The sequence below is a fragment of the Gavia stellata genome, chromosome 1, assembly GCF_030936135.1.
Source record: "Gavia stellata isolate bGavSte3 chromosome 1, bGavSte3.hap2, whole genome shotgun sequence".
Taxonomy (NCBI): domain Eukaryota; kingdom Metazoa; phylum Chordata; class Aves; order Gaviiformes; family Gaviidae; genus Gavia; species Gavia stellata.
In genome coordinates this window covers 8,556,606-8,581,749 of record NC_082594.1, presented here as the reverse complement: position 1 = coordinate 8,581,749, position 25,144 = coordinate 8,556,606, and the positions used below count along the sequence as shown (strand labels likewise).

Here is a 25,144-nt window from a genome sequence, read left to right as displayed (position 1 = left end):
CTCTTGTTGTGTCACCAGTTATAAGACAGAAGTGAAGAACTGTTTTTAGAGAGAAATTAGATTCAGTGTTTTATCTGAAAAAAAACCACACAGAGCCTTCAGCAAAGGATATCAGAGTTTGCACCTGACATTAACCCACCATACAACAAACCAGTATAGCAGAGTTTGGCTTGTAACTCCAAAAGGTCTCATTTTTGCTGAAAAGTGTGTATGTGTTGTGGTGGTTGAGGGGGCATTGATGTTAAGACATCAACCTGGATAATATTTAGTGACCATAAAAGACTTTGTTGTTATAGTCTCTCTCCATTTCTATCCAGCATGTCTGAATGCTTTCAAAACCACCTCTGTCAGAGAGGTACACAAATGAACTGTCCAAGCATCCTTTTCCACAGCCTGCAAATGGAAGAATTACTCATGCTAAGGGGAAAGCTCCAGTTCCACAAGGAGACATAGGACTGCAGACATCCCAAGAAATGCACACACTTCAGTGTGCCCAAGAGGAATGGGAACAGCTTTGAATCCAAAATCAGAAGGTCAAAAGCCAAAACCTTCCTTTTTTTAAAGGGGGGGAAAGAACTGGGGAATGGAAGAAACCAAGCTGGAGATTGGCACTTGCTCTGTTTCAGTGTACCTTGTCAGTCTGAAATCCCGATAGTCTACATCTGAGCTTTTCTTTTAGATAAAGGCAATTAGATCCTGGGCGTTTAACTACTGATGTCCCAGATGCCAAGAAGATGACGAAATGCTCTAGAGAAGATGAGTCACTGACAGTCAGGATAAGGAGGGAGCCAACCTGAGCTGGCCATGCCTTTCCTGGACTGGAAAACATTCGGTCCTAATGTGACCTGCTGCTCTTGGCTTCAAATTCTCCTTCAGGCTCTGAGCTGAAAGTTAGGACATGAGTCACATGGATCGGTAGAAGCACGGAAGAATCTCTGAGAACCGGCAACAAGCCAAGCAGACTGACCTCAGGAGGCTCTTCCTACCACAGCAGTTTGCAAGATCTCTCTGCAGGGCCACCCTCAATTCTATCCACAAATCTAAGCATATTTAAATGTGGCAGAGGGGATCTTCAGACATCCTTGTTCAAATACTCACTTTACAATCACTTTTTCTAAAAAAAGGGGTCTTGCACCTATAGACAGCAAGCATGGTGTAAGTGTCCTGCACTTTGGTCACAACAACCCCATGCAACGCTACAGGCTTGGGGACGAGTGGCTGGAAAGCTGCCCTGCAGAAAAGGACCTGGGGGTGTTGGTCGACAGCCGGCTGAAGATGAGCCAGCAGTGTGCCCAGGTGGCCAAGAAGGCCAACGGCATCCTGGCCTGTATCAGAAACAGTGTGGGCAGCAGGAGCAGGGAGGGGATCGTGCCCCTGTACTCGGCGCTGGTGAGGCCGCACCTCGAATGCTGTGTTCAGTTTTGGGCCCCTCCCTACAAGAAGGACATTGAGGTGCTGGAGCGTGTCCAGAGAAGGGCGACGAAGCTGGTGAGGGGTCTGGAACACAAGTCTGATGAGGAGCGGCTGAGGGAACTGGGGTTGTTCAGTCTGGAGAAGAGGAGGCTGAGGGGAGACCTCATCGCTCTCTACAACTACCTGAAAGGGGGTTGCAGAGAGGTGGGTGTTGGTCTCGTCTCCCAAGTGACGAGTGACAGGACAAGAGGAAATGGCCACAAGTTGTGCCAGGGGAGGTTTAGACTGGATATTAGGAAAAGTTTCTTTACTGAGAGAGTGGTGAAATACTGGAACAGGCTGCCCAGGGAGGTGGTGGAGTCACCCTCCCTGGAGGTGTTCAAGGAACGTGTGGACGTGGCACTGCGGGACATGGTTTAGTGGGCATGGTGGTGTTGGGCTGATGGTTGGACTTGATGATCTTACAGGTCTTTTCCAACCTTAGTGATTCTGTGATTCTGTGCTTCGGTGTGTACTAAGTGGGACTGCATTCATATCAGATCAGTCATACCAGATCATATCATAAACAGAGCAAAATTTCTTAGCTGGTTAGACAAAAGCATACCTCACTAAAAATGATTCCTCCAACACGAAGTCATTAATTTTGGTTTCTTAATGGAAACTACAATGTTTCCAATGAAACACAGTAGTTGTACGAAATCAGTTTTGTCAAAATCCAGTTTTAATTTTAAAAATGTTACGATGAGGGAAACTGGCCAGTATATTTGATTCCACCGTGAAGTATTTCTATGTATCCTAATAGGGGACCGCTTGGATATGATACACAAGGGATGGAGCAGGGCAATTTCTCTAGAGAAGATCAATAAAGGAACTGCAGGCTTTGAAGGACAGCAGAGGACTGCAGTTGAAATGGTGATAAGCCAGTGACCCAGGGCGCATGACATATATTTAAGAGCTCTCTAACCAGCTGTGATAATTAGATAACATTAGATTATCTCTCCTAATTTAGGTGTCTAAAGTTGCACATCTAAATTTCAGTTGGTCATCTTAAATTGTCTTCACAGACACTGTGGAGAAAGAGGCATCTCCAGAGATGTTATCTACTTTCATTTTCCACTTAAACCGGTTCAAAGAGGTTGCTATTGGGTGTGCCTCTTTCTCTCCGTTGTCTGAGAAGGCAACCAGGATTGTCTAGATGGGCATTACACAGACAAATTTTAGATACGCAAAGGTAATGGAAGAAATCCCATTCTGTGTTGCGTGTTGTTGGCTGAATTCCAGTACAAGTAGCAGCTCTCTGACCACCCTTTCCCTTTGCAATAACAAGTATTCTCCACTTTCTCTCCTAAGCTGGATTTTTCTTAGGATTGTTGCATATTAAAGCACTTCTGTGCTCCAGTCCCAAGTTGGCTATGTTTTACTTCTGGATGCTATCCAAATACTTTGTAGAGCGCTCTGAATTCCTTTGGGATGAAACAGGTTACACAAATCTTGAGTTACTGTGCTGTGGAGGAAGGACAATAGAACTGACTCATCATGTTGATACTCACAAGGATGTTACTGTGAATGGCCCCAGCAGTCGTTTTGTTCATAGTCATTGCTAAGTCTATTCTTAGGCTGCTCAGGTCATCCTAAGATGGAGCATTGCACACAGCCACCAAAGTACAGTTAGGAAAGCACAGTAGGCATTAACTGGTGGATTTCTAAGATGGCTCAGTAAGTCAGCTACCTAATTCGTGTTTAATTTCAATGACTTTGAGCAGCACAAGTTCTTCAAAGTCCTTTCAAAACCCCAGTAAGGTGGGTAGTCCTTGAGGACTATCATCATCATCCCAAGATTCCCATCTTAACTGTGAGTCTGAAATATTTGGTTCTTTCATTTAAAGCATCCAGTCTTAGGGTCTTGCCATGACCCGTTTGTGGTCTTTATTAATGAAAACCTTAGTTCTCAAATTATGCAAAGGCTCACATAGTACCAAAAATGTGGTTTATACTTTAAAAAGCTCCATGGACATGTTGCAGAGAAAAACTAAACTATCGTCAAAAAAATAGCTCAGTGAAAAGAGTTTGCATTCCAGCACTGTCATGTCATACTGAGGGGCAGGAAGAGAAATGAAGAGTTTATGGGCCACCATACCTTCCCTGTGCTTTGCTTAATAAAAAATGATCAAAGACAAAAATAGAAGTATCTGTGCACTGTCTCATGCTGCAGACCAGGAATGTGAAGTGAGGAAAGAACTCTGGGCTCAAAACAGAAAAAAATAATATTCAGGTTAATACTCCCACAGAATTGACTCTCTAGTCAGGGAAACCCACCCACCTACCCTTAAGCTCTTTGGAGAGCTGGTGATGCATACATTAATGCTGGCTGAGATCACTGATTTTATTAAGCAAGTCAATAATGTTACTTCCTCAGTGATACAAATAAATAATAAGACTGGTGTTAGAGAAATAGTTTCTATAGCAACTGAAATTGCTTAAACATTTGCTAATTCTTTGCTGTAAGATGTGAGCAGATGTTCTGGATGGTGTGTCATCTCCCTCTTAGCCATGTTTTCCTTACACATTCAAACAATGGATAAAAGGATCATCCATTAGAAAACTAATTTTCACAGGCACTTTTTGTATTGTTTATTTGCACAAATTTCTTGGATATCCACAATGTTCATTTTGACTTCCAAGACTTTACAGAGAGAGACTTGGGAATCTTCATCTATTGTTTTTCAGAGAGTTGCTCAGCATTTGAGAAGAAATTTTGTCTCCTTGATAGCTACCAGAATCTGCAGTGGGGAGGCTTAAAGTGCATAAGCAGTCTGTCCCTCACTCAAATACTCAGTGTAACTTGTAGTTAGCAGCACACGGGGGACAATTTAAGAGCATCTTGTAAAAAGAAATGCAAAATGTCAATAGACTCCAGTTGCTGTTGAGCCATGTAACGTGGCCTGTTATATAGGGTGCAGGAAAGAATTTGTCCCATTCAAAGTCACAAAACCAATGGGAGCAGTTGTCCAGTCCCTTTTCTAGGACCTTTCCCCTTGAAGTATGGCAAGCTGGAATTTCCTCTCCTGAACATCTAGATCCTGCTGAATTTCAAAGCCTGTTAGCCCCCTGGAAAATCCATGCTTAAACCTCCATATCCAGGGGGATAATTATGGTGCAACTACAACAGGGATAATGCACAGGGCTCTTTTGTTGCTCCTTTCAGCACAGTAAACAAGACAAGAAGTTGCTGTCTTTCTGGCCAGTATGACCAGTCATGCTTGCATCTGCCTACCTAGAGAGGGCTCACCGGACTCTGACATTGCAGAGTGGGGAGTAAGTATACTTTATAAAGTAGGAGCTATCAGATGGCACACAATAAATATAGGCTAATTTTGAAAGCAATTTTTAATCCCTCTGCACTGGAGAGTGCAGACCCCCTCTTTCAGGAGAGATACGGGGAACATGTACAGTGGGGACTGGGCACGGTAGTCCATCTCTGACGGTACCCAGGGAGTAGAAAGGTACCCAGACTGCACATGAAATAAATTGAAGATGCCCTCAGTCATTGGATTCCACATTAGCCAGGAAGAAAATCACCCGCTGTGGCATGTCCTCCCTTGCAGGTGTGCCACATCCATTCCCAGCATCACCAAAGGAGAAGCTGAAGAGGGCCGAAAGTTGCCCAGGAGAAAGGAAACAACACCACGTTCTGGCACGGGACTGTGCTGTACTCAGTCAGGGATCTCTGCCCGCACGGCTCTGTAACGTGGACATGCCCTGTTCTTTGGTGACAGAGCGGTGACACTTCCCTCTGGGGATGACACTGCATTGCAGACCCCATAGAAACGTTTCCACAGCTTCTGTGTCCCTGATTCAACAAAGACTCCAAGAATCTAATTTTTCATTGAAATTTTTGCAAATATTAATATTATTTTGCAAATATTAAGCTTAGTGGGATATTGGGAGACTTAACTGGAGCGAGGCATTGAGTTTAATCTGAGCTTTTTGTATCTAAAAGAGTCATGCACAGCTCTAAAATCATTGTGGTCCTTTTCTAAAAGCAAGCACAGAGAATGTGAAGCAAGCATAAGAGCCAACCCTTTTCCCCTTTTGAGACCAGAGGGTTTATAAAGCAAGAGTTTCTCATGATAGACAAAGAAAGGAGCACAATGCATGTGCTTATCATTGTCTCCTTGCTGACAGACGTATTTGAAATGGAAAATAATAATAATAAAAAATTCGAGGCCCTCCCAGGAGAGCCTCACTGCCTGCACTGCAAGTGCCATGAAAAGAGCTTTTCATGACAGGAGCCACGGTTCTCAAATGGAGCATGGTTTATCCAGTATCAATTTCTAGTTTAAAGCAGGGCTGTCCTCTACCTCCGACTGCAGTGACACAGGAGGGAAGTCTGAATGGGAGGTATGTAAGGTGATGCTGCCTCTGCACTGCTTACAGTCCCAGAGAGGCTCAGGTCTCTAACACAGTGCAGCTATTTAGAGCCCTTTCACTGCCTGCAGCCCAGAGGTTGCTAATAGTTGCATTACTCATTCCCTGAGTTTCTCCCACTGCCCCATCACATTTATGTGAGAAGCAAGAGTACTTACGACCCTTTTAGATTTTATTAGCAAAGCTTTAATGCAGCCTAGAGTCATACAAAGTGCTGAAAGTGTATAGATATGGAGCAGTCTGAATATTACCCAATTTTTAGACATTGCACACTTACCCTGATATTACTGGATAATTATGGAAAGTTTGCAATTATTTCCTGCCTTTTGACTCTACGGATCACTAGCTGTCATTGCATGCTGGTTTCCTGCAAAGCAACTCAGTGGAGTGAAACGTGTTTCCAAAACACAAAAATCTGGCTATGAAATCACACCGTGAAGCACTCAGTCCATGGGATCCTACAAGCAGGTTTTTCTCATCTCTTGGTCACCGACAGTTGAAGTGTGCCCTTGGTGGTGTCCCTTTAACTGATGTTCCCTTTGCAGTCAGATTTGCCATATTGCAACATGGCAGTTGCAACATCCGTTGCAAAAGAGCATCTCCTTCATTTTGAAAAGCTCATCGGTAAATATGTCAATGCAAATTTGTCGTACCAATAGTTCAAAGATGCATATATGTATATATAGCTATATAGGTATACATATTAAGAAGCCCCTTGAATTATGAATACAATTTATTCTTGGTAACTCCACATTTCTGAGTGTATGGACCTTGGGAAGGGTGTGATCCTGTTTGCTGTTCCTGTGATGCATTTCTCTTACGATACTTTTATCCCTGCACTAGAGTCTCTAGCTACATTGTCCTGGTAAAAGATGTATCTATCGTCCTATGTTGTGAAAATATTTTTATCCATTTTTAATTACCCTTTAACTTGCAGGTACGGCATGAATTGTCTGATCCAGTTTGAAGATTTTGCCAATGCTAACGCTTTTCGTCTCCTCAATAAATACCGCAACAGATACTGTACATTCAATGATGATATTCAGGGTAAGTACAGTTAGGAAAATGGAAATTTAACCTTCACCTTCTCATGAGGAAAGGCGGTCAAGATCACAAGACTGTTTATTATACAATGCTCAGATGTGAGATAAATTTTAGAGTTTACACATAAGCATTTAAAAATATAAACAATAGGGCAGAAGTCTAAGTTGAAAAGTGAGTTTCCATTGGTTTTAGTAGTTTATCTGTTCACTGCAGCAATGTTGTTCAAGGGAGAAAATGGATCATGTGCTTTAGATTATTAAGGTAACTGTGAGATTTCCATTGATTTTCTATAATTTAGCTAAAACAATGATGATGTGTTAACAGTTGTGCAAGGCTTTCAGTTTCCATGAGCCAGGTGGTCATTAGCTGATCCTGGCATTGTCCCTCTATTGTTATCCTCCTTGTTAGATGCACAAGCGAAAAAGTAAACCAGGTTCTTTCCTTTCTATGGATGCTAACTCCAGGGGAATCTGAGAACAGATGTGGTCTCCCCTAGAGCGGTTAACATAACTCTTCCAGCACCAAAGAGAAATGAGAGCAGCAAAGCTGGGGCTATAACCAGCACAACTCCCAGGCCCTGTGAGGCTCAGCTGTCAGCAGAATTGCTCAAATGCACAGAGGGATGCAAGCTACATATTGGTGGCATCCTGGTCCGGTGCTGACTTTGCTTTAAACCATCAGAAGAGCTGTTGGCCCATCCAACGGGGACAGGATTCTCCCAAGTGTTTACAAATAACTAGTTCTTCTCCTGTGGGTCCCTTCATCTTTTCTTCTTTTGTCTAGTCCTGCTTGCAACAAATTTCCAAGGTTTGTTGATTTAATTATTTGCAGTCAGTTGAGTTCACCCTCACTTGTACTTGAAAGAGACTGAAAGAAATGCCAGTGTCATTTTTCACACAATGCTGGTTCTTTTGTGAGCAGACTTGCCAGCACTATTTCTGCACCTGCTACCCATCTAACAATATCTGGCAGTGTGTGTAACAGCTTGTTCGTATCTGTCATGGCACAAAAGGGACTAAGACCCTGGCTTGTGGGAATATGGTTGGTGTGATGGGATGCATGGTCCTGCTCAAAGACACTTTCATGAAGAGAGTTCAGAAGCAGAGGAGCTTAAGGCATTCCAGAGAAGGTGAGATAGATGCTCTTGTACAAAAAGATTCGTTAGGTGTTGTTGCCACCCACAAAAGCTTTCAGTGGAGAGAGGAGCACAGAAGAGAACACAGAAGATGATACATTTTTGAATTGAAGTCTTGAATAGAGGAACCAAGAACTCAAACTTTTCTGGAGATGGACAGATGAAGCCCATAATAAGAAGCTGATAATGTAAAGATTTATTTTGGATTAGTTGCTCTCTCTACAAATGGAAGGGGACTCAGCAGTTGAAAGGAGAAGAGGCCAGGTGATGTGGTAGATCTGTGGGCCTGGATGTAGGTTTTCTTGGGGGAACTAGAGTGAATTGGAAGGGTTTCTTGGTGAATTGGAATGGTTTCTTCGATTGACAGAGAGAAGAAAAAGAAGATACTAAAGCAAAACTGAAGATTCTGAGTGGGAAGCGTGAGACTATTTTTTATAGTTTCTTTTTGGCCATAGGTCATAGCTGAATGCCTCAGACAGTTCCTGGAAATGACACTCCTGAAGGGGCAAACCACATCCAGAGGGATCCTATAAAACAGCATTACCATAAAATGGACCTTGTCTGCTTCTCCCCAGTTAGATGTGTGTCACGGTCCATGGGAGATGTCAAGTCCCCAGAAAATTCTCCAGAGTCCCACCTGTTAAAACAGTAGGATTTTACCTCTTACTAGTAAAACTCCCTTACATTCTCAAATAAAGCATCTAGCTGGCACTGGTTTCACAGTAGTAGCTACAGAAAGAAATCCTGCTGATCCTTTGCACAGACAAGCGATGAGTCAAGGGAAGCAAGCCACTGTTTCAGGCTTTTTTATGCAGCTGTCAGAAAGAAAAGGGGATTACAAGCCAGGGTTGTAGTCAGGAATGAGTTTTGAGGACCTTTGACAAGCTGAAGTAACTTGGATCTGCTCAGTTAACTCTGTCTTGGAATCATGTCAGAGATTAATGGAGTTGAAGCTGGGATGAGTAGTCTGATTTACCCACCCTCATATACCCCTCTGTATCCCCAGATGATATGAGAAAAGTAGGAGGTGCCATTTTCTCACTTACACCCTCCAGTTCTTTGGTTTTGCCTCAGGCTCTCTCTTTTCTAACATGCTGGTGTTTCATGACTCACCTACTTCAAAAAGTGGGAGAGTTCAATGCCAATTGTGTTTTAAATGATTATTGAGAATTATACCAAGCCTTGTTTAAGCAGGCCTGATTCATTTTACTCAAGTCAGGCAGGAACAGACCTCCTGAAGCCAGAATTATCCCAGCTTCCAAGCCAGCATTGTTTTAAGTATATTGATTTAAAAACACATCTTAGGCACAAACAGTGCAAGTCAGATCAGGCCTGAGCTATACTAATTTAAACTCGTTGCCCATTGGCTAGCGGGGCTCTGAATGCAGTATGCCTTACACACACAAACACACACACACACATACAGATGAGGTGTGGGAAGAAAGTATAAATTGCTCCACTTAATCTCCCTTAGGTCTCCCTCTTGCTGCCCCAGGGTCTACACGAACAGAAAGCAGTTTAAAATATTAATGCCCACTTTTTTTTTTGTTGTTGCACAAATTACCGTATTGCCAAATCCATCCTAACCCCACAGAATTAAAATGACTCAGACCCCTTCCAGTTCGAGCCAGCCTGCTGATGCTGAGTGGGACGCCTGCCAGGTACCACAAACCAGGACGAGGTGATTCCTCTCATTCTGAAAGCCATTAGCCTGGGAGCTAGCAGGAGCTGGCTCACAGTGCCCGCGCGTGGGAGCTCCCCATTAAGGGATTGCTTCTCCTTCCTCTATGGCAGTGATGACATCAGTCCTTTCCCAGCTCTGTCTGGGTTCATGCAAGGGGCAACAGCTTCCATTTCAGCTCTACAGGAGAAAACTGATTGTCACTTCTTCCTTTTTCCCAGTAAAGTACCAGGGCAGGCGATGAAGCACATATGAAATTAGAGGGACATGAGAATGTTTTAGATGCTGCTCTTTCTCTTCCTGCTGTAACTCTGCTCCACTTAACTGTGCGCAGTGATAAACAAAAAGTAGACCCCTGAAAAGGTGTCAAGTCTTGTGAATCCCTGAGACAGGCATCTCTGGCTTCCTGCTTCATTCAAGAAAATACATAAAATCATTGAAGAGGTTAGCTTGGAAGGGACCTCTGGATATCACCCAGCCCTCACACAAATAAAAGGTGATTTCAAAGTTAGATCCAACTTTGACATTAGATCAGGTTCCTCAGAGCCTTGTCCAGCCAAATAATTTTCAATATCTACAAGGATGGATATTTGCAACCTCTTTATGCTACTTGTTCCAAAGATTTCTCATCTTCCCTGTGCATTTTTTTCCCCTGATATCTAATTGGAATTTCCCGAGATGCAACTTGCTTTCATCCTTTTGCTGTGTGCCTCTGAGAAGAATCTGGCTCCTTTACAAGTTGTAGACGGAAATTAGATGCCTTCTTAGCCTTCTCCAGCCTAATCAAACCCAGGTCCCTCAATCCTCCTTGTACACTCTGGTCATGTTGATGGCCCTCCTCTGGACTTGCTCCTGTTTGTCAATATATTCCTTGTGCTGAGAGCCCTGAACTGGAGATGCCAGTCTAGAGGTGACCTCAAAAGTGCTGAAATAGAAAGAAATTATCATATTCCTTGACCTGCTGCCGAGACTTCTGTTGACACAGTCTAGCAGGCTGTTGTCCTTCTGTGCCACAAGGGCACATTGCTGGCTCATCTTCAACTTGTTGTCCACCATTACCACCAAGTTGTCTTCTGCAAAGCTGCTTTTCAGCCATCAGCCCCTACCATGTGCTGTTGCATGAGGTTGTTCCTTCTTCCCAGGTACAGGATTTTGCACTTGCCTTCACTTCAGGAGGTTTCCCTGAGCCCATTTCTCCAGCCTGCTGAGATCCCTCTGAGTGACAGTCAGCGATCACTATCCCCGGCTTGTAATCATCCATGAACTTGCTGGGGATGCACTCTGTCTTATCATCCAGGTTGTTAATAGAACATAAACAGTACTGGCCTCTTTGTACCACTGACCACAAGCCTTTGAGCCCAGCAGCCCAGCCACTTCTTCACCCACCTGATAGTCCACTTGTTCAGTCTGTATCTCTCCAGTCTGGCTACAAGGGTGCTTTGGGAAGTTATTTCAACACCCACTGCCCTCTCCTTGTCCACATAGCCAGTTGTCTCATCATAGAAGGTAGCCAGGTTGGTCAGGTGTGATTTGCCTTGGGTGATCCATTCTGTTTTCAGTCACCTTCATGTTCCTAGACATACCTTCCAGGAAGATTTGCTTTGTAATCCCCAGGTACTGAGGTTAGGCTGACTGAGCTAAAATTTCTTGGATCCTTCATCTGGCTTTTCCTGAAGATGGGTGTGACATTTGTCTTTTTTCAGGAATTGGGAATCTCCCCAATTACCAAAACCTTTCAGAGAATGACTTTGTAATGCCATTGGCCACATACCTCAGCATCCTCAGATGCATCTCATCAGGTCTCATGGACTTTGTTGAATAATCCCTGCTAAATAGGCAGGAGTCCATAGAAGCCCTGTAAATTTGCACACCTAAGGTTCTCAGCACAGGACTAGGGCTCTGTGTGCATGTGCTTCATTTTCTTTCTGGTAAAAAGCCTGTCTAATTCCACCACAGCCTTCAAAGATGTGCACTGAGTAACCAAAAAATCAGCAGGAGTTTGTGCCTGCGCTAAGCAAAAGTAGGATCAGACACATCAACCTGTGATTGGAATTGGTTGACTCGGCTTGCTGAGCTGGAATCTTTATGCTGCAACAGAGATCCTTCAGTATCATGGTTCAGTTATCTGATCAGACATAGCAAAAACGTTACTCACTATGAGAGTGGTTGAACACTGGGACAAGTTGTGCAGAAAAACTTTGGGACTTTTATCCTTCAAGAAGGCCCTAAGCAACCTAATCTAATTTGGAAGCTAGCCCTGCTTTAAGCAGATACTGGGCTAGGTGACCTCCAGGCTTCTCTTCCAACCTCATTTTTTCTATGCAAAGCTCATTCTCCTGGTTGATTAGTGTGTTACCCTCCATATTCACATATCAAACGTGAATTCTTCAGGCTTAGATTGCTTACTCAGTACTGAACAGCAGAAGTTGTTCTGCAAGTTTAGTCAGAGTTGCAGAAAAATGAAGAAATCCCTAACGTGTTATTTAATTAATTGTATCTGATCATGTCATTCAAAAGCCTTTCACACGTATGGGCAGGGCAGAGAGAATAGCGCACAGAAGCATAAAGCCTACTATCTCCTGGCTCTGGGCATCTTTAGCAGTCTTTTAAAACTAGACCTGATGTAAGTGTAACATCGATAGCTTCTCAAAGAACGACCAATCTGAGTGTTTCAGATCTATCCATATCCAGTGTGAGATGCTGTGAACAGACAGGATTTCTAAAATAGGCTGAACACCTATACCGTGCAAATGAGACTTCTTCAAGGCACTTCAAGATGGAAAACCCCAAATCAATAGCCACAATAAAAACGCTTAGCCTTTTGTATTTCCATAGTCCCTCCACAACTAAAGCAGTCTACAGGCAATGCACAGGGGTCATCACTTTCACAGAACCTCTCTGGGTCTTTTCCCATTCGTTAGAGCAATGATTCCCCTTTGTTGTTGGATGTGTGACTGCTGATGAGCCTCAAAATATCTCTTGACCCACCAACCACCTTTTCTCATTATCCTAGCAGATAACCTTTCCATAACCTTTCCAGGACACCTCAGGAAGTAGTCTCAGCCTGGAGGAACACTGCTCCCAGACCTCAGCTGAGGTTGGGAACAGGCTGACTCCAGCACTGCAAATCTGAGCGGCTTCAAACATTTGGGCAAGTTAGAAATCAATCATGTGCAAACGTGGCCTAATTTGCAGGCACGTTTCCATGTGCTGTGTGAAGCAGGCGAAGCTAGTTTTTGGCTCGGCATTAACTAATTTCAGCAGATTAAAATGGTACAGTATCTTACTTTGTTGTTTCAGCTGGCGTGGAAAATGCATCAGTAATTATCACAGGAAACTAAGGAGGGAGGGAAGCACAATAGGAAGAGAGCCCTGGACAATACCCTGCTGCAGAACAAAGCAGGCTGTGTCCTGCCAGGCAGCTCCTGAGCAACAGGCTTTCCCTGGGGGGATTTACCTGGCCTGGAGATAGATCTGGAGACGTCCTCAGTCCTGCAGGGCTTCACCATTACCAGGCCCTTTTGGACCTGCTGTGCCCTGCAGCAGAAGGGGCTCCTGCATTTTCCTGTGATGCTACTACATTAACTGTTAAGGGCCAGCTCCTAGACTTGTGTCCGAATCGCACATTGACTGCTAAACAAGCCAGGTCAGAACAGTATGGACTCCTGGGTGTAAATGGGCCTCAGTGTCTTGGGCTTAGTGGTGCAGGACCCTACAGATGTGGCTTGTATCTTCTGTCATTTTGGGGATTGTAACATTTGGTCCCCTTTCCGCTCCTGCTTTTCTTGTTCGCTGTTTCTCTTGTTCACTGGACGCCATTGCAAACTCCTCCTTTGCGGTAAAGAACAGCATACGTCACCTCTGTGTTAAGCTGTCTGTGATCTTTCAGTCCAGGCTAAGGAGGCAAAATGAACAGAAGAACAGAGCTGACCTGGTTTAGCTCGTTGGTATAAAACAGCATCCACAGGGTCTCCACTGCTGCGATGGGGATGCTTTCCTGCAAAGCGCTGGCAGCTGCCTGGCAGCCTCTGCCTGTGCGGATGAGGGAGCTCGGTCTGCCCGTTGGCACAGCCCGTGTGCTGGCTGGCACTCTGCGAGGCAGGAGAGAGCAATGCTGCAGGCCAGCGCTGCCACGTGTTTTTAAGGCACTGCACTCTATAGTCCAAGCACTTTACAGTGCAAGGATTAAAAACAGGCACCCAGAGATGACCTACATTGGGCATCTACTTTAAGATGAGCTCTGCACCTCCGCTGTCAGACAGCTCTTCACCATACCACCACCTCTTCTGGGTCACCAGTGCCCCTAAATTTGGGAGTGGAGAAAGCGAGTTCCTTCCCTGAGCATCGATGCTTTCCATTTTACTGCTGTTCTCGTTGACTTGCTCCACACCATTTCTAGGTTTATTTTCTTAATGTCTTACAGAGGCCCTTTGGGGGAAGGCTAACACTAGCCCACAGCCATGGAGGTGAAGACCTTGAGCTGCAAACACTTCGGCAACTTTTTGCTTCAGCTTTGTTGTGTTTGACTTTCGATTATGTATTTGGAGTAGATCTGGACAAGTTCCACTCTGCTTTCCAGTAACAGGCGGAACTGCTGCAGGGATTTAATGTGAATCAGGATTTGGAAAAGCCCTATGCTTCCGCTGCATCCATAAATTTAGATATATTTTCTTGGCTGCCTTCTGCTGGAGCTGTTAAACTGGTGTTTGCTGTTCCCCAGGCCCTCATCTTGGCATGGTTTTGATGGGGCAAAGCGTAAGCAGGTGGGACAAGGGTGAAAAATAAAAGATCAGGCTGAATTTGGCCATCTCTTCCACCGGTGTGCTGTGAAGAAGGGGGAATCACCCACACGGGTGTTGTACGAAGAAACGGGCAGCGGTGTGGCTGCGTGTTCCCATCTGTGCTGCTGTCGGAAGGATTCGGCATGGTGGTGATGCTCTGCTCCGCTCAGCCAGCGCCTGGGCCAGGTGATAGGGCAGCACAGGCCCTCCGCGTGGGGGGACTCCTGCCCCCCAGCATCCACAGGGTCCCTGCTTCCCCCCATGTCCGCTGCTCAGCCACAGGGTGCTGTCACACCTGGAACAGCCTTGACATCAGCGCTGGGCAGCACTCTCCCTGTTGCACTCGTGCCAGCACTGCCCGTAAGTCCATGTGCGAAGCCATTCGCCCCTCTGTCCGCTCTCCCCACTCGGAAAGAAGGATAAGGTCCCTGGGCATGGGTGCCTCTGGGCTGCAGCCTTTTCCATCTGTGCAGTGTCTTGAAGCTGTGGAGCAGATCCTTTTCCCCTGGTTCTGCTCCAGTGTAGCTCCACTGACATCTATTGGGGCTTGTTCTGACTTACACTCGTGCAAGTGGAAAATCAGCCTCAGAGGATCTTTCCTTAATGTTTTACGGTATTCTGAATGTGCCTGAGTGTCAGAGATTAATTCCTACAGGGATGGTCTGAGTGTACCTTAGTTTTAAATGCCTCTTTTCTTTGCTGGTCCTGTTGCTCTGGACTCCCCAGAGAGGCTCCCGAGGTCTGCTTGCTATTTTGTGATATGTTGAGCGTTCACTTTGAGTCTTGGACGGACCAGATGATTTGCAAGCATTTTCTTTCTTCTCTCTGTGCCCCTCCATATCTCACCTCAGATACAGACCAGCCAAGCCGGCTCTTGCTAATTACTAAAGGAAGTAGTTATCTGCAATAGCAGCATTCAATCTCTTTGAAAAACAGATAGATAAACATGTTGAAGCATGGTTGGTTTTTTTCTTGCCACAACTCATGGTGAGGGGTTCCCCACCCCCCATCTCATTCTGTGGTCTTTTTGGAATTGAAGCACAATGATTAGCCAATTCCTTATACGAACCAGCTGTGAACTCTCCTCCATAGAGGTGCTCTATTGTTCCATGCTCAGAATTGTAATTATCAAAGAAAAATATTGAGCTGAGGCCAAGGTACAGTAACTTTGTTACTTGAGTAATGGGGGTGAGATGCAGTCTGGGAGACGTGGAGGGATTAGAAACACATTGGAGAGAGAGGAGGAGGATTAGGAATGGCAGAGTCCTGCTGTTAGTCAGAGCTGCAGTGCAAGTGCAGGGGGATGAGTAACGGCACACCCAGTCCCACAGGTCTCCACTCTGCAAAATGCACGCTGCTCTGCAGACTGAATGTGTGCACCCTTTCTTTCCACACACCCCACTTCTCAAATTCCTGCTAGTAACATCTTTAAACAGACCTCAAGTCTCTCTGCTGAATGTCCCACGAGCATTTTCCATTTAAATGGGTTTGCAGATACCAGCATTTGTCCCATCAGACTTCTTGACAATCATAGGGTATAAAGCAATTTTGCCTGGGTCAGGACCAAGAGCAACAAGATATTTCTCCAGTTACGTTTCTTTCTTTTAAATGCTTTCCAGGCATCTATTGCTGCTAATGCTGTGACCTGACACTTACGCTGTCACACTGTAGTTGTTCCACTTTTGGGTTTTTCCCTCTGATCAGTTCCCTACTCCCACCCACGTGGGGATTTGGGGATTTCTGTGCAAAGTTAGCCTGGGAGATAGCGTGTGAGCATGCGTGAGCATATGTGTAGGTGTCCATATTCTACTGCATGTCACAAGCTTGGCATTGCTGGCAACTGTAGGACCCCGGTCTCTCCCCACTTCTTTGCAGTTCAGACTGCCAGAGTGGGATTCCTTCCTCCAAACTTCAGATGTCTGCAATAGAAGTGTCTACATGTATTCCAGTTATCTTGTCTCTTTTAAAAAACTGTGGTGGTAGTGACACTTTTAGGATGCATTTCATTTGCCCCAGTTCAGGTGTCAGGCTTTAGCATGGGCAGGATCATACATGTTTGTTCAGAGGAGTCCTGTCCTTAGCATCTGGCATGGCAGCAAGCCAGGCAGTCCTGCTGATTATAGACTTACCAAAATACAGAGAATGAGCATAGGCTAGCTATATGACACCCATAAAAAGCAAAAGCTAAAAACTGGGCAATTATCTGGTCTTCCCTTAAATTCCTTGGATGTTCATCATCTTCCTCTGTAATTTTTCTAGTTCGATGGCACAGCATTTTGCCAGGTAGATACATCACTCTAAATACAGCTTAAAAAGGCAGAGATTTAGTGCAGGAGAAACAAGAGGAAATCCTTCATGTATGTCCTTCAGTTGTCCGAGTTGACATGTTAATACTGAAGCAGCAGAGCACTCAGTGGCTGGTTCCCTCCCCATCAACTCCTTTTTAAACTGACGGAACTCAGATGGTCTAGATCTGGAAATAAACTGATCCAAACTGTTTTCTGAGCTAATGAAGGAAATTCATCCTCTGTGCTGAAGCGAGTGTCTCAAGTGATTCTTTGCAAGAAAGACGCTTAAGAAGCCACCAACTGTTAGTCTAGTCCATTTTGTGTTTAAGACACAGATGCTTGCAATGCCCTCATGAGTAAGAAATGCTGCTGCTGCCATTCTGCACCAGTGTGCCTGCGCATGGGCACCACGGCGCTAACGTTTGCTGCGGGAATGTGGCTACTGACACCTCTGCTAAACCAGAATCACTCTTAAGTGGCACTCATTATTAATTTTTGGAGAATTAAATTCATCTGAGTTATAAAAGCAAAATGTTCGTGAGCTAACGGTACTGATAAACACTTCTGGTCTGGCTAATAAAGATTTTCTTTGTCAGAGTAGCTTGTATAGGTTCACTAAGCAAAATAAGCCCTGTCAATGAAAGTTACTTCTCTGCCAGAGTAACTGTGCTCCCACTAGGTTTTCTGCTTGCATGGAAATAATAAGAGAGTAAATCATTCCCCGATGCCATGATATACCAGTAAATTTCTAGTTTAGCTGTGGCTTTTGCACTAAAGAGGAGGAGCAGGTAAAGCTGGATTTATTTTCTCGGCCCTTGACAGATGAGGCAGCACCATCTGCTGGTGTCACTGCTCGTGGTCATGCTTTGCTCACGACCTGCTCTCCTTTCCCAACCAGAATGTTCGCTGATGCCCGGCAGCACCCCAGGCCCTAAGGACCCTGCAAGGGGTCTCACTGAAGCATTGGCTGATTGAAAACCTGATGCACCGCCTGATTAAATGGGCAGGAAAATAGGAGAAGCTGGAAATTTGGTGAAATCAGGTTTATCAGCCTAAAAGGGTTTGTTGTCCTCCCCACCCATGACCACCCACACAAGACGTGACTTGTGGACTCCCTGATTTCTCACAAAGCTTCTGAACATGAGAATGGAGAGATCAGCATTAGAGCTGGGGACAGCATGAGAGCTGGGGGCACATCCGAACTGGCATCCTTTAAAAGGCTGCAGAATAAAACTGATGGACGCGATGATCCTTATGGGTCCCTTCCAACTTCAGACGTTCTATGATAAAACTGCCTCCTTCTTTCCTAGCTCACCTTTAGCACTTGTATCCAGCTTGCCCGGGTGACCTGAGCTACCACCAGTACCTGAATCCTCATTAGTCTGTGCCTTACTTGATTTCTTCCCACCATGTTCCTTCACCTGGGATAGGACATCAGGTGAATACTTTATGTGACTGATGTGGGGTGAAGGCAGGTTTATTCAGTCTAGGCATCTGCCTCCCTTGATGGATGGAAAGCTGTACATATCACAGTGGCTGTAACATCAGGACACTGCTCTCCATATACTGGATTCTTTCTCACTAATCTGGGACCAGCTCATGTTCTCGTTGACTCCTTAATGCTTGGCAGTGAGGCATGATGGCTCTGAGTCAGGGTATCAGAGTATCAGGGAGGTAAAAAAAGAGAAGATGGTGCTGAGCTGTGAAGGTAAATGAGAAGAGGATGGTAATTCCATGATCACAGAGGGTTTTGTGACAAGGGTGCCCAACTTCCGATCACCACTCTGCTACAGATGTCTTACGTGACCTTAGACAAGTCACATGCATCTTAAACCCTTGGGAGTTAGGTATTAACTTCTTCTGGCATTCTGGGACTCAGTGTCCCTTTGAGTCTATATAGAGGGAAATTGGTGTTCTCCTGCCTTGCAGGGGTCTTCTGAGGATTAATATTTCAGAGTAGGGAAGGCACTCTGATCCTTTAGTGGCAGGATCTAAGAGAATGGTTCCTACCACAAGGTTTCTAACAGCATATCAGTAGGGTAGACATCCGTTTGCCAGGATGACCATCTTACGGTGTTTCTCTCTTTTCAGGCACTGCATCTGTGGCAGTCGCTGGCATCTTTGCAGCCTTAAGGATCACAAAGAACAAGCTCTCTGACCATAAGTTTGTTTTCCAGGGAGCTGGAGAGGTAAGAATATTCTTGAGTTTGTTCCTAAATATGATATAAATTCAAATTTAGAGAGAGATAAACTAACCATGAAACTTCCTGCAAGGCTTGGCTTCATGAAAACAACGCACAGAGGCAGGTTCCTTGTCACTGGGCAGGAGTGGGCCCCATGGGTGGATTTTGCTGCTGTGTAGAAGTTGCCAACAATCTTTCAGTGACCTCTTGGCCCATGAGTCCTGGGCAGACTTCCTGGATGCTACGAGGCTTCCCATGTGTCAGCGGGGCTTTAACTACCTTGAGGGAAGTCCCTTATGAGGCAGGGTGCTGTAGGAACATTAAGGAGGCTTGTTTGAGTCCTCAGGGGTTTTAGGGTAAACCAGAGCCTCTTTAGCAATAGAGTCAAGAGGACTCAGACTCAAAGAACTGTAAGAACATAACTTCCCTTTTTGGAGTCAGTCATATTGCCCCCACGGCAGAAATCAGGTAGTCTGTAAGGTGCCTTGCTCAAAGAGAGAGGGGGAAGAAAAAGTTTCTAAAGCCTGGACTATGGACTAAAGACGTTGGTCCAGGTCCTGGCTCAGCTCTCGCCCACCTGTGGGACTTTGGGCAAGGTCCGTTACTCACTGTTTGCCTATCCCTCTGTGAAGCAAAGATTGCTTCTTCTCTTTCTCCAGCCCTCCTGACAGACATATCTGTGCTGTGGCACAGAAACCATCCTGCCTTGTTAGTCCCCATCTGGGCAGGAGGGCTGGGCACAGCTGTAGGACCACTAACACACACCGCACAGCCAGGGCCGCTTCCTCAGACAGGAATGGCAGAAGAGGACTTTCCTCTTGGCAGTACTTCAGATGCAGCAATCCCACTTTGCTTTGAGTTCCTCTGTACTGGTATCATCACCAATGTTTGTTCAGTGCCTGCCCCTTTTCCTCCCCTGCAGCAGCTGGTTTAAATGATGGAGACAGCCTCTGCCTGTCAAGGTACCACTTCCACTGCTGCAGCCTCATGGGCAGCCTGCTCTGCTGGATGATTGTTTGGGTTTTTTTTTTATTCATGGCAGCACCAACAATGCTAAAATCAGCCCCATGCCATGGCACTGTACAACCATGGAGCAGAAAGCCTCACAGCTTTGTGCAGTACTGGGGGACGACCCAACGCATCTCTCATTTAAAATCTTCCCCTCACAAAAGATGTTGATACCCCAATGAAGTGTTTATATAATGTCTTCCAGGCTGCAATGGGCATAGCTCATCTCATCCTCATGGCCATGGAAAAGGAAGGAATTTCACGAGAGGATGCCATCAAAAAAATTTGGATGGTGGACTCCAAGGGACTGATTGTGAAGGTAAATTTGTCTCCAGAGCAGAGCTCCGCTCCCCCGCCACCTCCTGCAAGCTGGAGAGAGGCCAGAGCAGGCAGATACCTAGGACGCCTGCTCAGTCCTGGAGTAAGGGCTGCAGTTTTATTGGTGTCAGCAGAGCTGTTCCTGCTTTCAGAGGACTAGGTCTCATAGTGACAACTGTACCAGCAGCACTGGCTGCCCTAAAGGCAACGCTCTGGGCTGGGCCTCTAAAGTGACAGGATACACTGCTGGCCGTGGTCTCAAGCAGTGCTGAAAGTCTTGCATGTCATATGTGATATTACAACAGGAACATTGTGCCCTGCTTGGTGATCCAGCCTGGCCCAGCTCTACCCTGCACTCCCGGGGTCCTCAGGACCTCTGCCCTTGACCCTCCTCAGACTTGAGGAGACTTGTGCTACATGCACAATTTCTCTGCCCTGGCAGCCAGATCCTTCCTCCACACAATCAGTGTGTTTTGGAGAGCAAGGGGAGCAGAGACCAGCCCCACCATGACATTACACCAACAGCTCAATGCCCGACTGGCTGACGCTGAGGACCTGCTCTGAGGAATCTCATTTAGGTAGAGGGCCAAGAGATGAAATGAACTGATGAGTTACTATGTTATGTCTCCACCTTTTGCCAACAGACCAAAGTTTGACTCCTTCTTTTTCCTCACAGGGCAGGAGCCACCTGAACCATGAGAAAGAAATGTTTGCCCAGGACCACCCCAGTGTGAACACGCTGGAAGAGGTTGTGCAGAAAGTGAAGCCTACGGCAATTATAGGTGGAGTTCCCTTAGCACCACATTTTCACGTCAACTCAGTTCTTAGGAGAGTTTCTGTCTTTCTTCTAGGGCCTCCTTTTGTTCTCCCAGTCAAAATGAAATAAGCTTTTTTTACCGCTGTTTTGTCAGTTGAGTTCTCCACGTCCTTTCCCCTTCGACCATGGGGCACAGGCTTCCTCTCTTCTGCAGCTGTAGGAGCCCTCCCAGACAGGGCTGCAGAGGGAGGTGCTGCGGGAGGTAGGATCTGGGGCTCTCGGCAGCAAACATGGCCTGGCCAGGCTGGGCAGGGCAAGGAGGACAACAGGCAGCTCGGGCAGGTGTTTGGGAGGAGAAGTGCTGAGCCTTTGGGAGGCAAAGTGCTGCAGCCAGACTGGCCTAAACACTGATCCCCACTCTGCGCAGAGGAGCAGAAGGCTTTATTCTGAGACAGGCTTTTAACCTCGCCATAATATGAAAAAGACACATTCCCACCTGCATGTCCAGAGATGGAGCCTGTTCCCTCCCGCAGTTCACTTACCAACGGAGGCATTCAAGAGGGATCAGCCCATTGCACTGAAGTCAGACAGTCGGAAAGCACCGTCTCACTCTGCTGTTGTTGTTTTAGGTGTCGCAGCCATTGCAGGAGCTTTCACTGAGAAGATTTTGAAGGACATGGCGGCCTTCAATGAGAGGCCTATCGTGTTTGCCCTGAGCAACCCCACAAGTAAAGCGGAGTGCACAGCGGAGCAGTGCTACCGCCTCACCGAGGTACTGGCGCTCAGCGTAGGGAAGCTGGGTGCTCCGGGTACTCTGTGGCCATGACTGTACCAAGGAAACCACAGTGGTGCATGGTGGGCAGACAAGTGACGGTGGGCATAAGTTGAAACAAAAGAGGTTCAAGCTGGGCATCAAGAAAAACTTGCACGCTGTGAGGAGTCAGGAGGTGGAACAGGGGCCCAGACTGCTCGTGCAGTCTCTGTTCTTGCAGATTCTCAAGACCAAGCTGAATAAGGCCCTGAGCAACCTGGTCTGGTCTCATAGCTGACCTGCTGCGAGCAGGAGTTTGCACTAGAGACCTCCTTAGGGTCCCTACCAGCCTGAATTACTTTGTGATTCTATAAAGAAAGCACTTGCCTCCTTCACCCATAGCTGTCTGAGATGTTCCGTCCTCCCAGGTTCCTGTCCCCTGTGTTTTGCCACTAGTTGTTTGTGTAATCGCCCAACTTGGGTCCAGTATCACTGAAGAATTATTGTCATGTGGATTGGCTTGGGTTAAGAGAGGAGGCCTTGTCTCACTCTCCCCTTTGCCTCCCCCACCATCTCCCGCTTCTGTCTTAGTGCTGGTGGCTGGGTCAGTCGTACAGCCCCCAGACCTTCATCCCACATGAGTCTCTCCTCACACTCCCTACATGGTTGAATGAGAGGAAGAGAGACTCCTTCTCAGCAGGTTCAGATCACTTGCAGTTGGGCGGTGCAAACACCCACACGGTGCTCAGGGGCCCTGTCCATGGCCCTGTTCATGGCTCTGGGGACCAGGCCCTTCAGAAGGGCCTGAAGATGGCTCTGGTGGAGATGACTGGCTGGAGATCTGTCCACTTGGTCACCAGAGTCCCCTAAGCGCAAACCATGGCAAGTAGCAGAAATGTAAGTTGTCTCTTCTGAATTTGGATGCCTTTTTCTCTCTCTTATCAGGGACGGGGAATATTTGCAAGTGGGAGTCCATTCTCAAAGGTAACCCTGCCCAACGGACAGACCTTTTTCCCTGGCCAAGGAAACAACGCCTACGTCTTCCCCGGAGTGGCACTGGGAGTCATCGCCTGCGGAGTCCGGCACATCTCTGACGATATCTTCCTCATCACAGCAGAGGTTTCCAACTTGCATTTAACTAATGTTTTTAAAAAGATTATGAGAGGCACATGCACCTACTTCAGGTGTTTTCAAGAACCTGGCCTGGGGCAATGTGTTGAGTGGAAATGGCACAGCCTCAGCAAAAAGCCGCAGCCTTTCCCAGTCTCAGGAAAAGCTCAAGCTTCCACTGCACCTACAAAGGTGACAGGGTTCTCCTCCTTCCCCACAACTGATGCCCTGGCACAGCACTTCCATCATTCTGGCTCCAGTTTTAAGTCTGTAATGAAACGTATAGACACATGTATTTTGAATAGTTCACAAGTTCCCACTGAGAACTAGTCCCAGCTTCGCCGCTGCTGAGGTTTCAGCCATGTATCGTGTAACGCTAGTGAATGTGGTACGTCCTTGAGACCATCTCTGTAAACTGCCTTTCCCTTCTTTCTAGTCTATTGCTGCCGAGGTAACAGAGCAGAATCTTGCAGAAGGAAGACTCTATCCCCCCTTGGACAGCATCAGAGAGGTGTCTCTCAAAATTGCTGTGAAAGTGAGTACTCACTTATTCCCACTTTCTGTGGTAGGGAGGGAAAGAATTGCCTTGGCATCATTCTTGCTTTGTGGTTTTTTAATTCAACTTTTTCTACAGCCTAAAGCAATGATTGTCAGGAATCCTTCAAGCCAAAATTGCTGCTTTGATTTCTCCCATCTTTAAAGCCCAAACGTGAAAAATACCTCCTGATTCTGGGTGCCTCACAGCTCACAAAGCTCTGCTTTATTACTTGGAGCTGTGAGTGCTCAGCACTTCAAAAAATCACGTTTACGGTCAAATTCAAATGTGATGCAAGTTGCCAAAAGATTTTAGGTTCTGAATTGCTATTTTGGAACCTCTCCACCCGTATTTGATAGGGGCCTAAGTACCTGAATACTATTCCAGATCTGGGCTTGTTGTCTAATCGTGGGATTGGTGCCCTGTACATATCAAATTTGTAATTCCTGTTCAGGGAACACCCACTGAGAATCACATTGGCCTGCTAGGAATCATAGAATATAATCATAAAATCATTTAGGTTGGAAAAGACCTTTAAGATCATCGAGTCCAACCATTAACCTAACTCTGCCAAGTCCACCACAAAACTATGTCCCTAAGCACCACATCCACACGTCTTATAAATACCTCCAGGGATGGTGACTCAACCACCTCCCTGGGCAGCCTGTTCCAATGCCTGACAACCCTTTCAGTGAAGAAATTTTTCCTAATATCCAATCCAAACCTCCCCTGGCACAACTTGAGGCCATTTCCTCTTGTCCTATCACTTGTCACTTGGGAGAAGAGACCAACACCCACCTCTCTGCAACCCCCTTTCAGGTAGTTGTAGAGAGCGATAAGGTCTCCCCTCAGCCTCCTCTTCTCCAGACTGAACAACCCCAGTTACTGACGGATGCACAGTGTAGCTGAGGAGCTTAAGGGTGTGAGTGGAGGTGGTTAAAGGGCGGCTCTCCTTTAATTGCACACTCCAACCATTTTGCCAGGGCAGGGGTGTGCATTTGTAAGCAGCCAGTAATTGCAGGGAGCTTGCATTCCCTCACCCAAGGGATGAAGTGCAGCTGACTCAGGGAATTGCACAAAGAGAAAAAAGCAAAAAAGGACACAATTTTGAGGGGGGAGAGGGGGGAAAGAGGGAAAATACAGCCAGGGCCAAACTGTAGTTGGTTTCAACTTCATAATGTGCCAACTTTATTTCATCAGCTCATTTTGCTTATCATCTTTTTGCAGATTGTTGACTGGGCCTACAAGCACGGTCTCGCTTCTTGGTACCCCGAGCCAGCAGACAAGGAAGCCTTTGTGAAACGGCTCGTTTACAGTCCTGATTATGATTCGTTTGTTATTGATGATTACAGGTGGCCCCCCGCAGCCATGCAAACACAAGATGTATAAGTTTTTGTGAGAACTCTTTTCTCATTTTTTTCCATTCGTTCCCATGGTTCATGTCATTGCTGATATAAATGCACCTCCAGGCTTGCAGAATGATAAAAGTAAATTAATCCAAAGAGTTTTTTACTTGCTGCTGCTTTTTCTCTGTGGGAGCATATCAGTAGGGAATAAAACAGAGTCCAAGCTGGGCAGTCTGTACTCCAAGGAGAGAGACAGACTATGGCTGCAGCCCGTCCCGATCAATCAGCACTGCATAGTGCTGCTTGCTTAACACACTGCCTGGCTCTCAGCACAGCTGCCTCGGGAGAAGCTGCCTGGGTCACCGC

At 46.1% G+C, this 25,144-nt stretch overlaps 1 protein-coding gene across 1 annotated transcript in view; it reads left to right on the top strand.

Annotated features, from left to right (window-relative positions):
• Positions 1-24,936, top strand: part of ME3 (malic enzyme 3) — a 129,991-nt gene extending 105,055 nt beyond the window's left edge. Inside the window, exons 7-14 of the mRNA XM_059815525.1 lie at positions 6,779-6,888; positions 18,862-18,959; positions 20,167-20,280; positions 20,956-21,061; positions 21,666-21,808; positions 22,733-22,906; positions 23,334-23,432; positions 24,660-24,936. Of these exons, the coding sequence (XP_059671508.1) occupies positions 6,779-6,888; positions 18,862-18,959; positions 20,167-20,280; positions 20,956-21,061; positions 21,666-21,808; positions 22,733-22,906; positions 23,334-23,432; positions 24,660-24,821 (1,006 nt within the window). The 3' untranslated portion in view covers positions 24,822-24,936. The remainder of the gene's footprint in view (positions 1-6,778; positions 6,889-18,861; positions 18,960-20,166; positions 20,281-20,955; positions 21,062-21,665; positions 21,809-22,732; positions 22,907-23,333; positions 23,433-24,659) is intronic.
• The last annotated feature ends 208 nt before the right edge of the window (positions 24,937-25,144 follow it).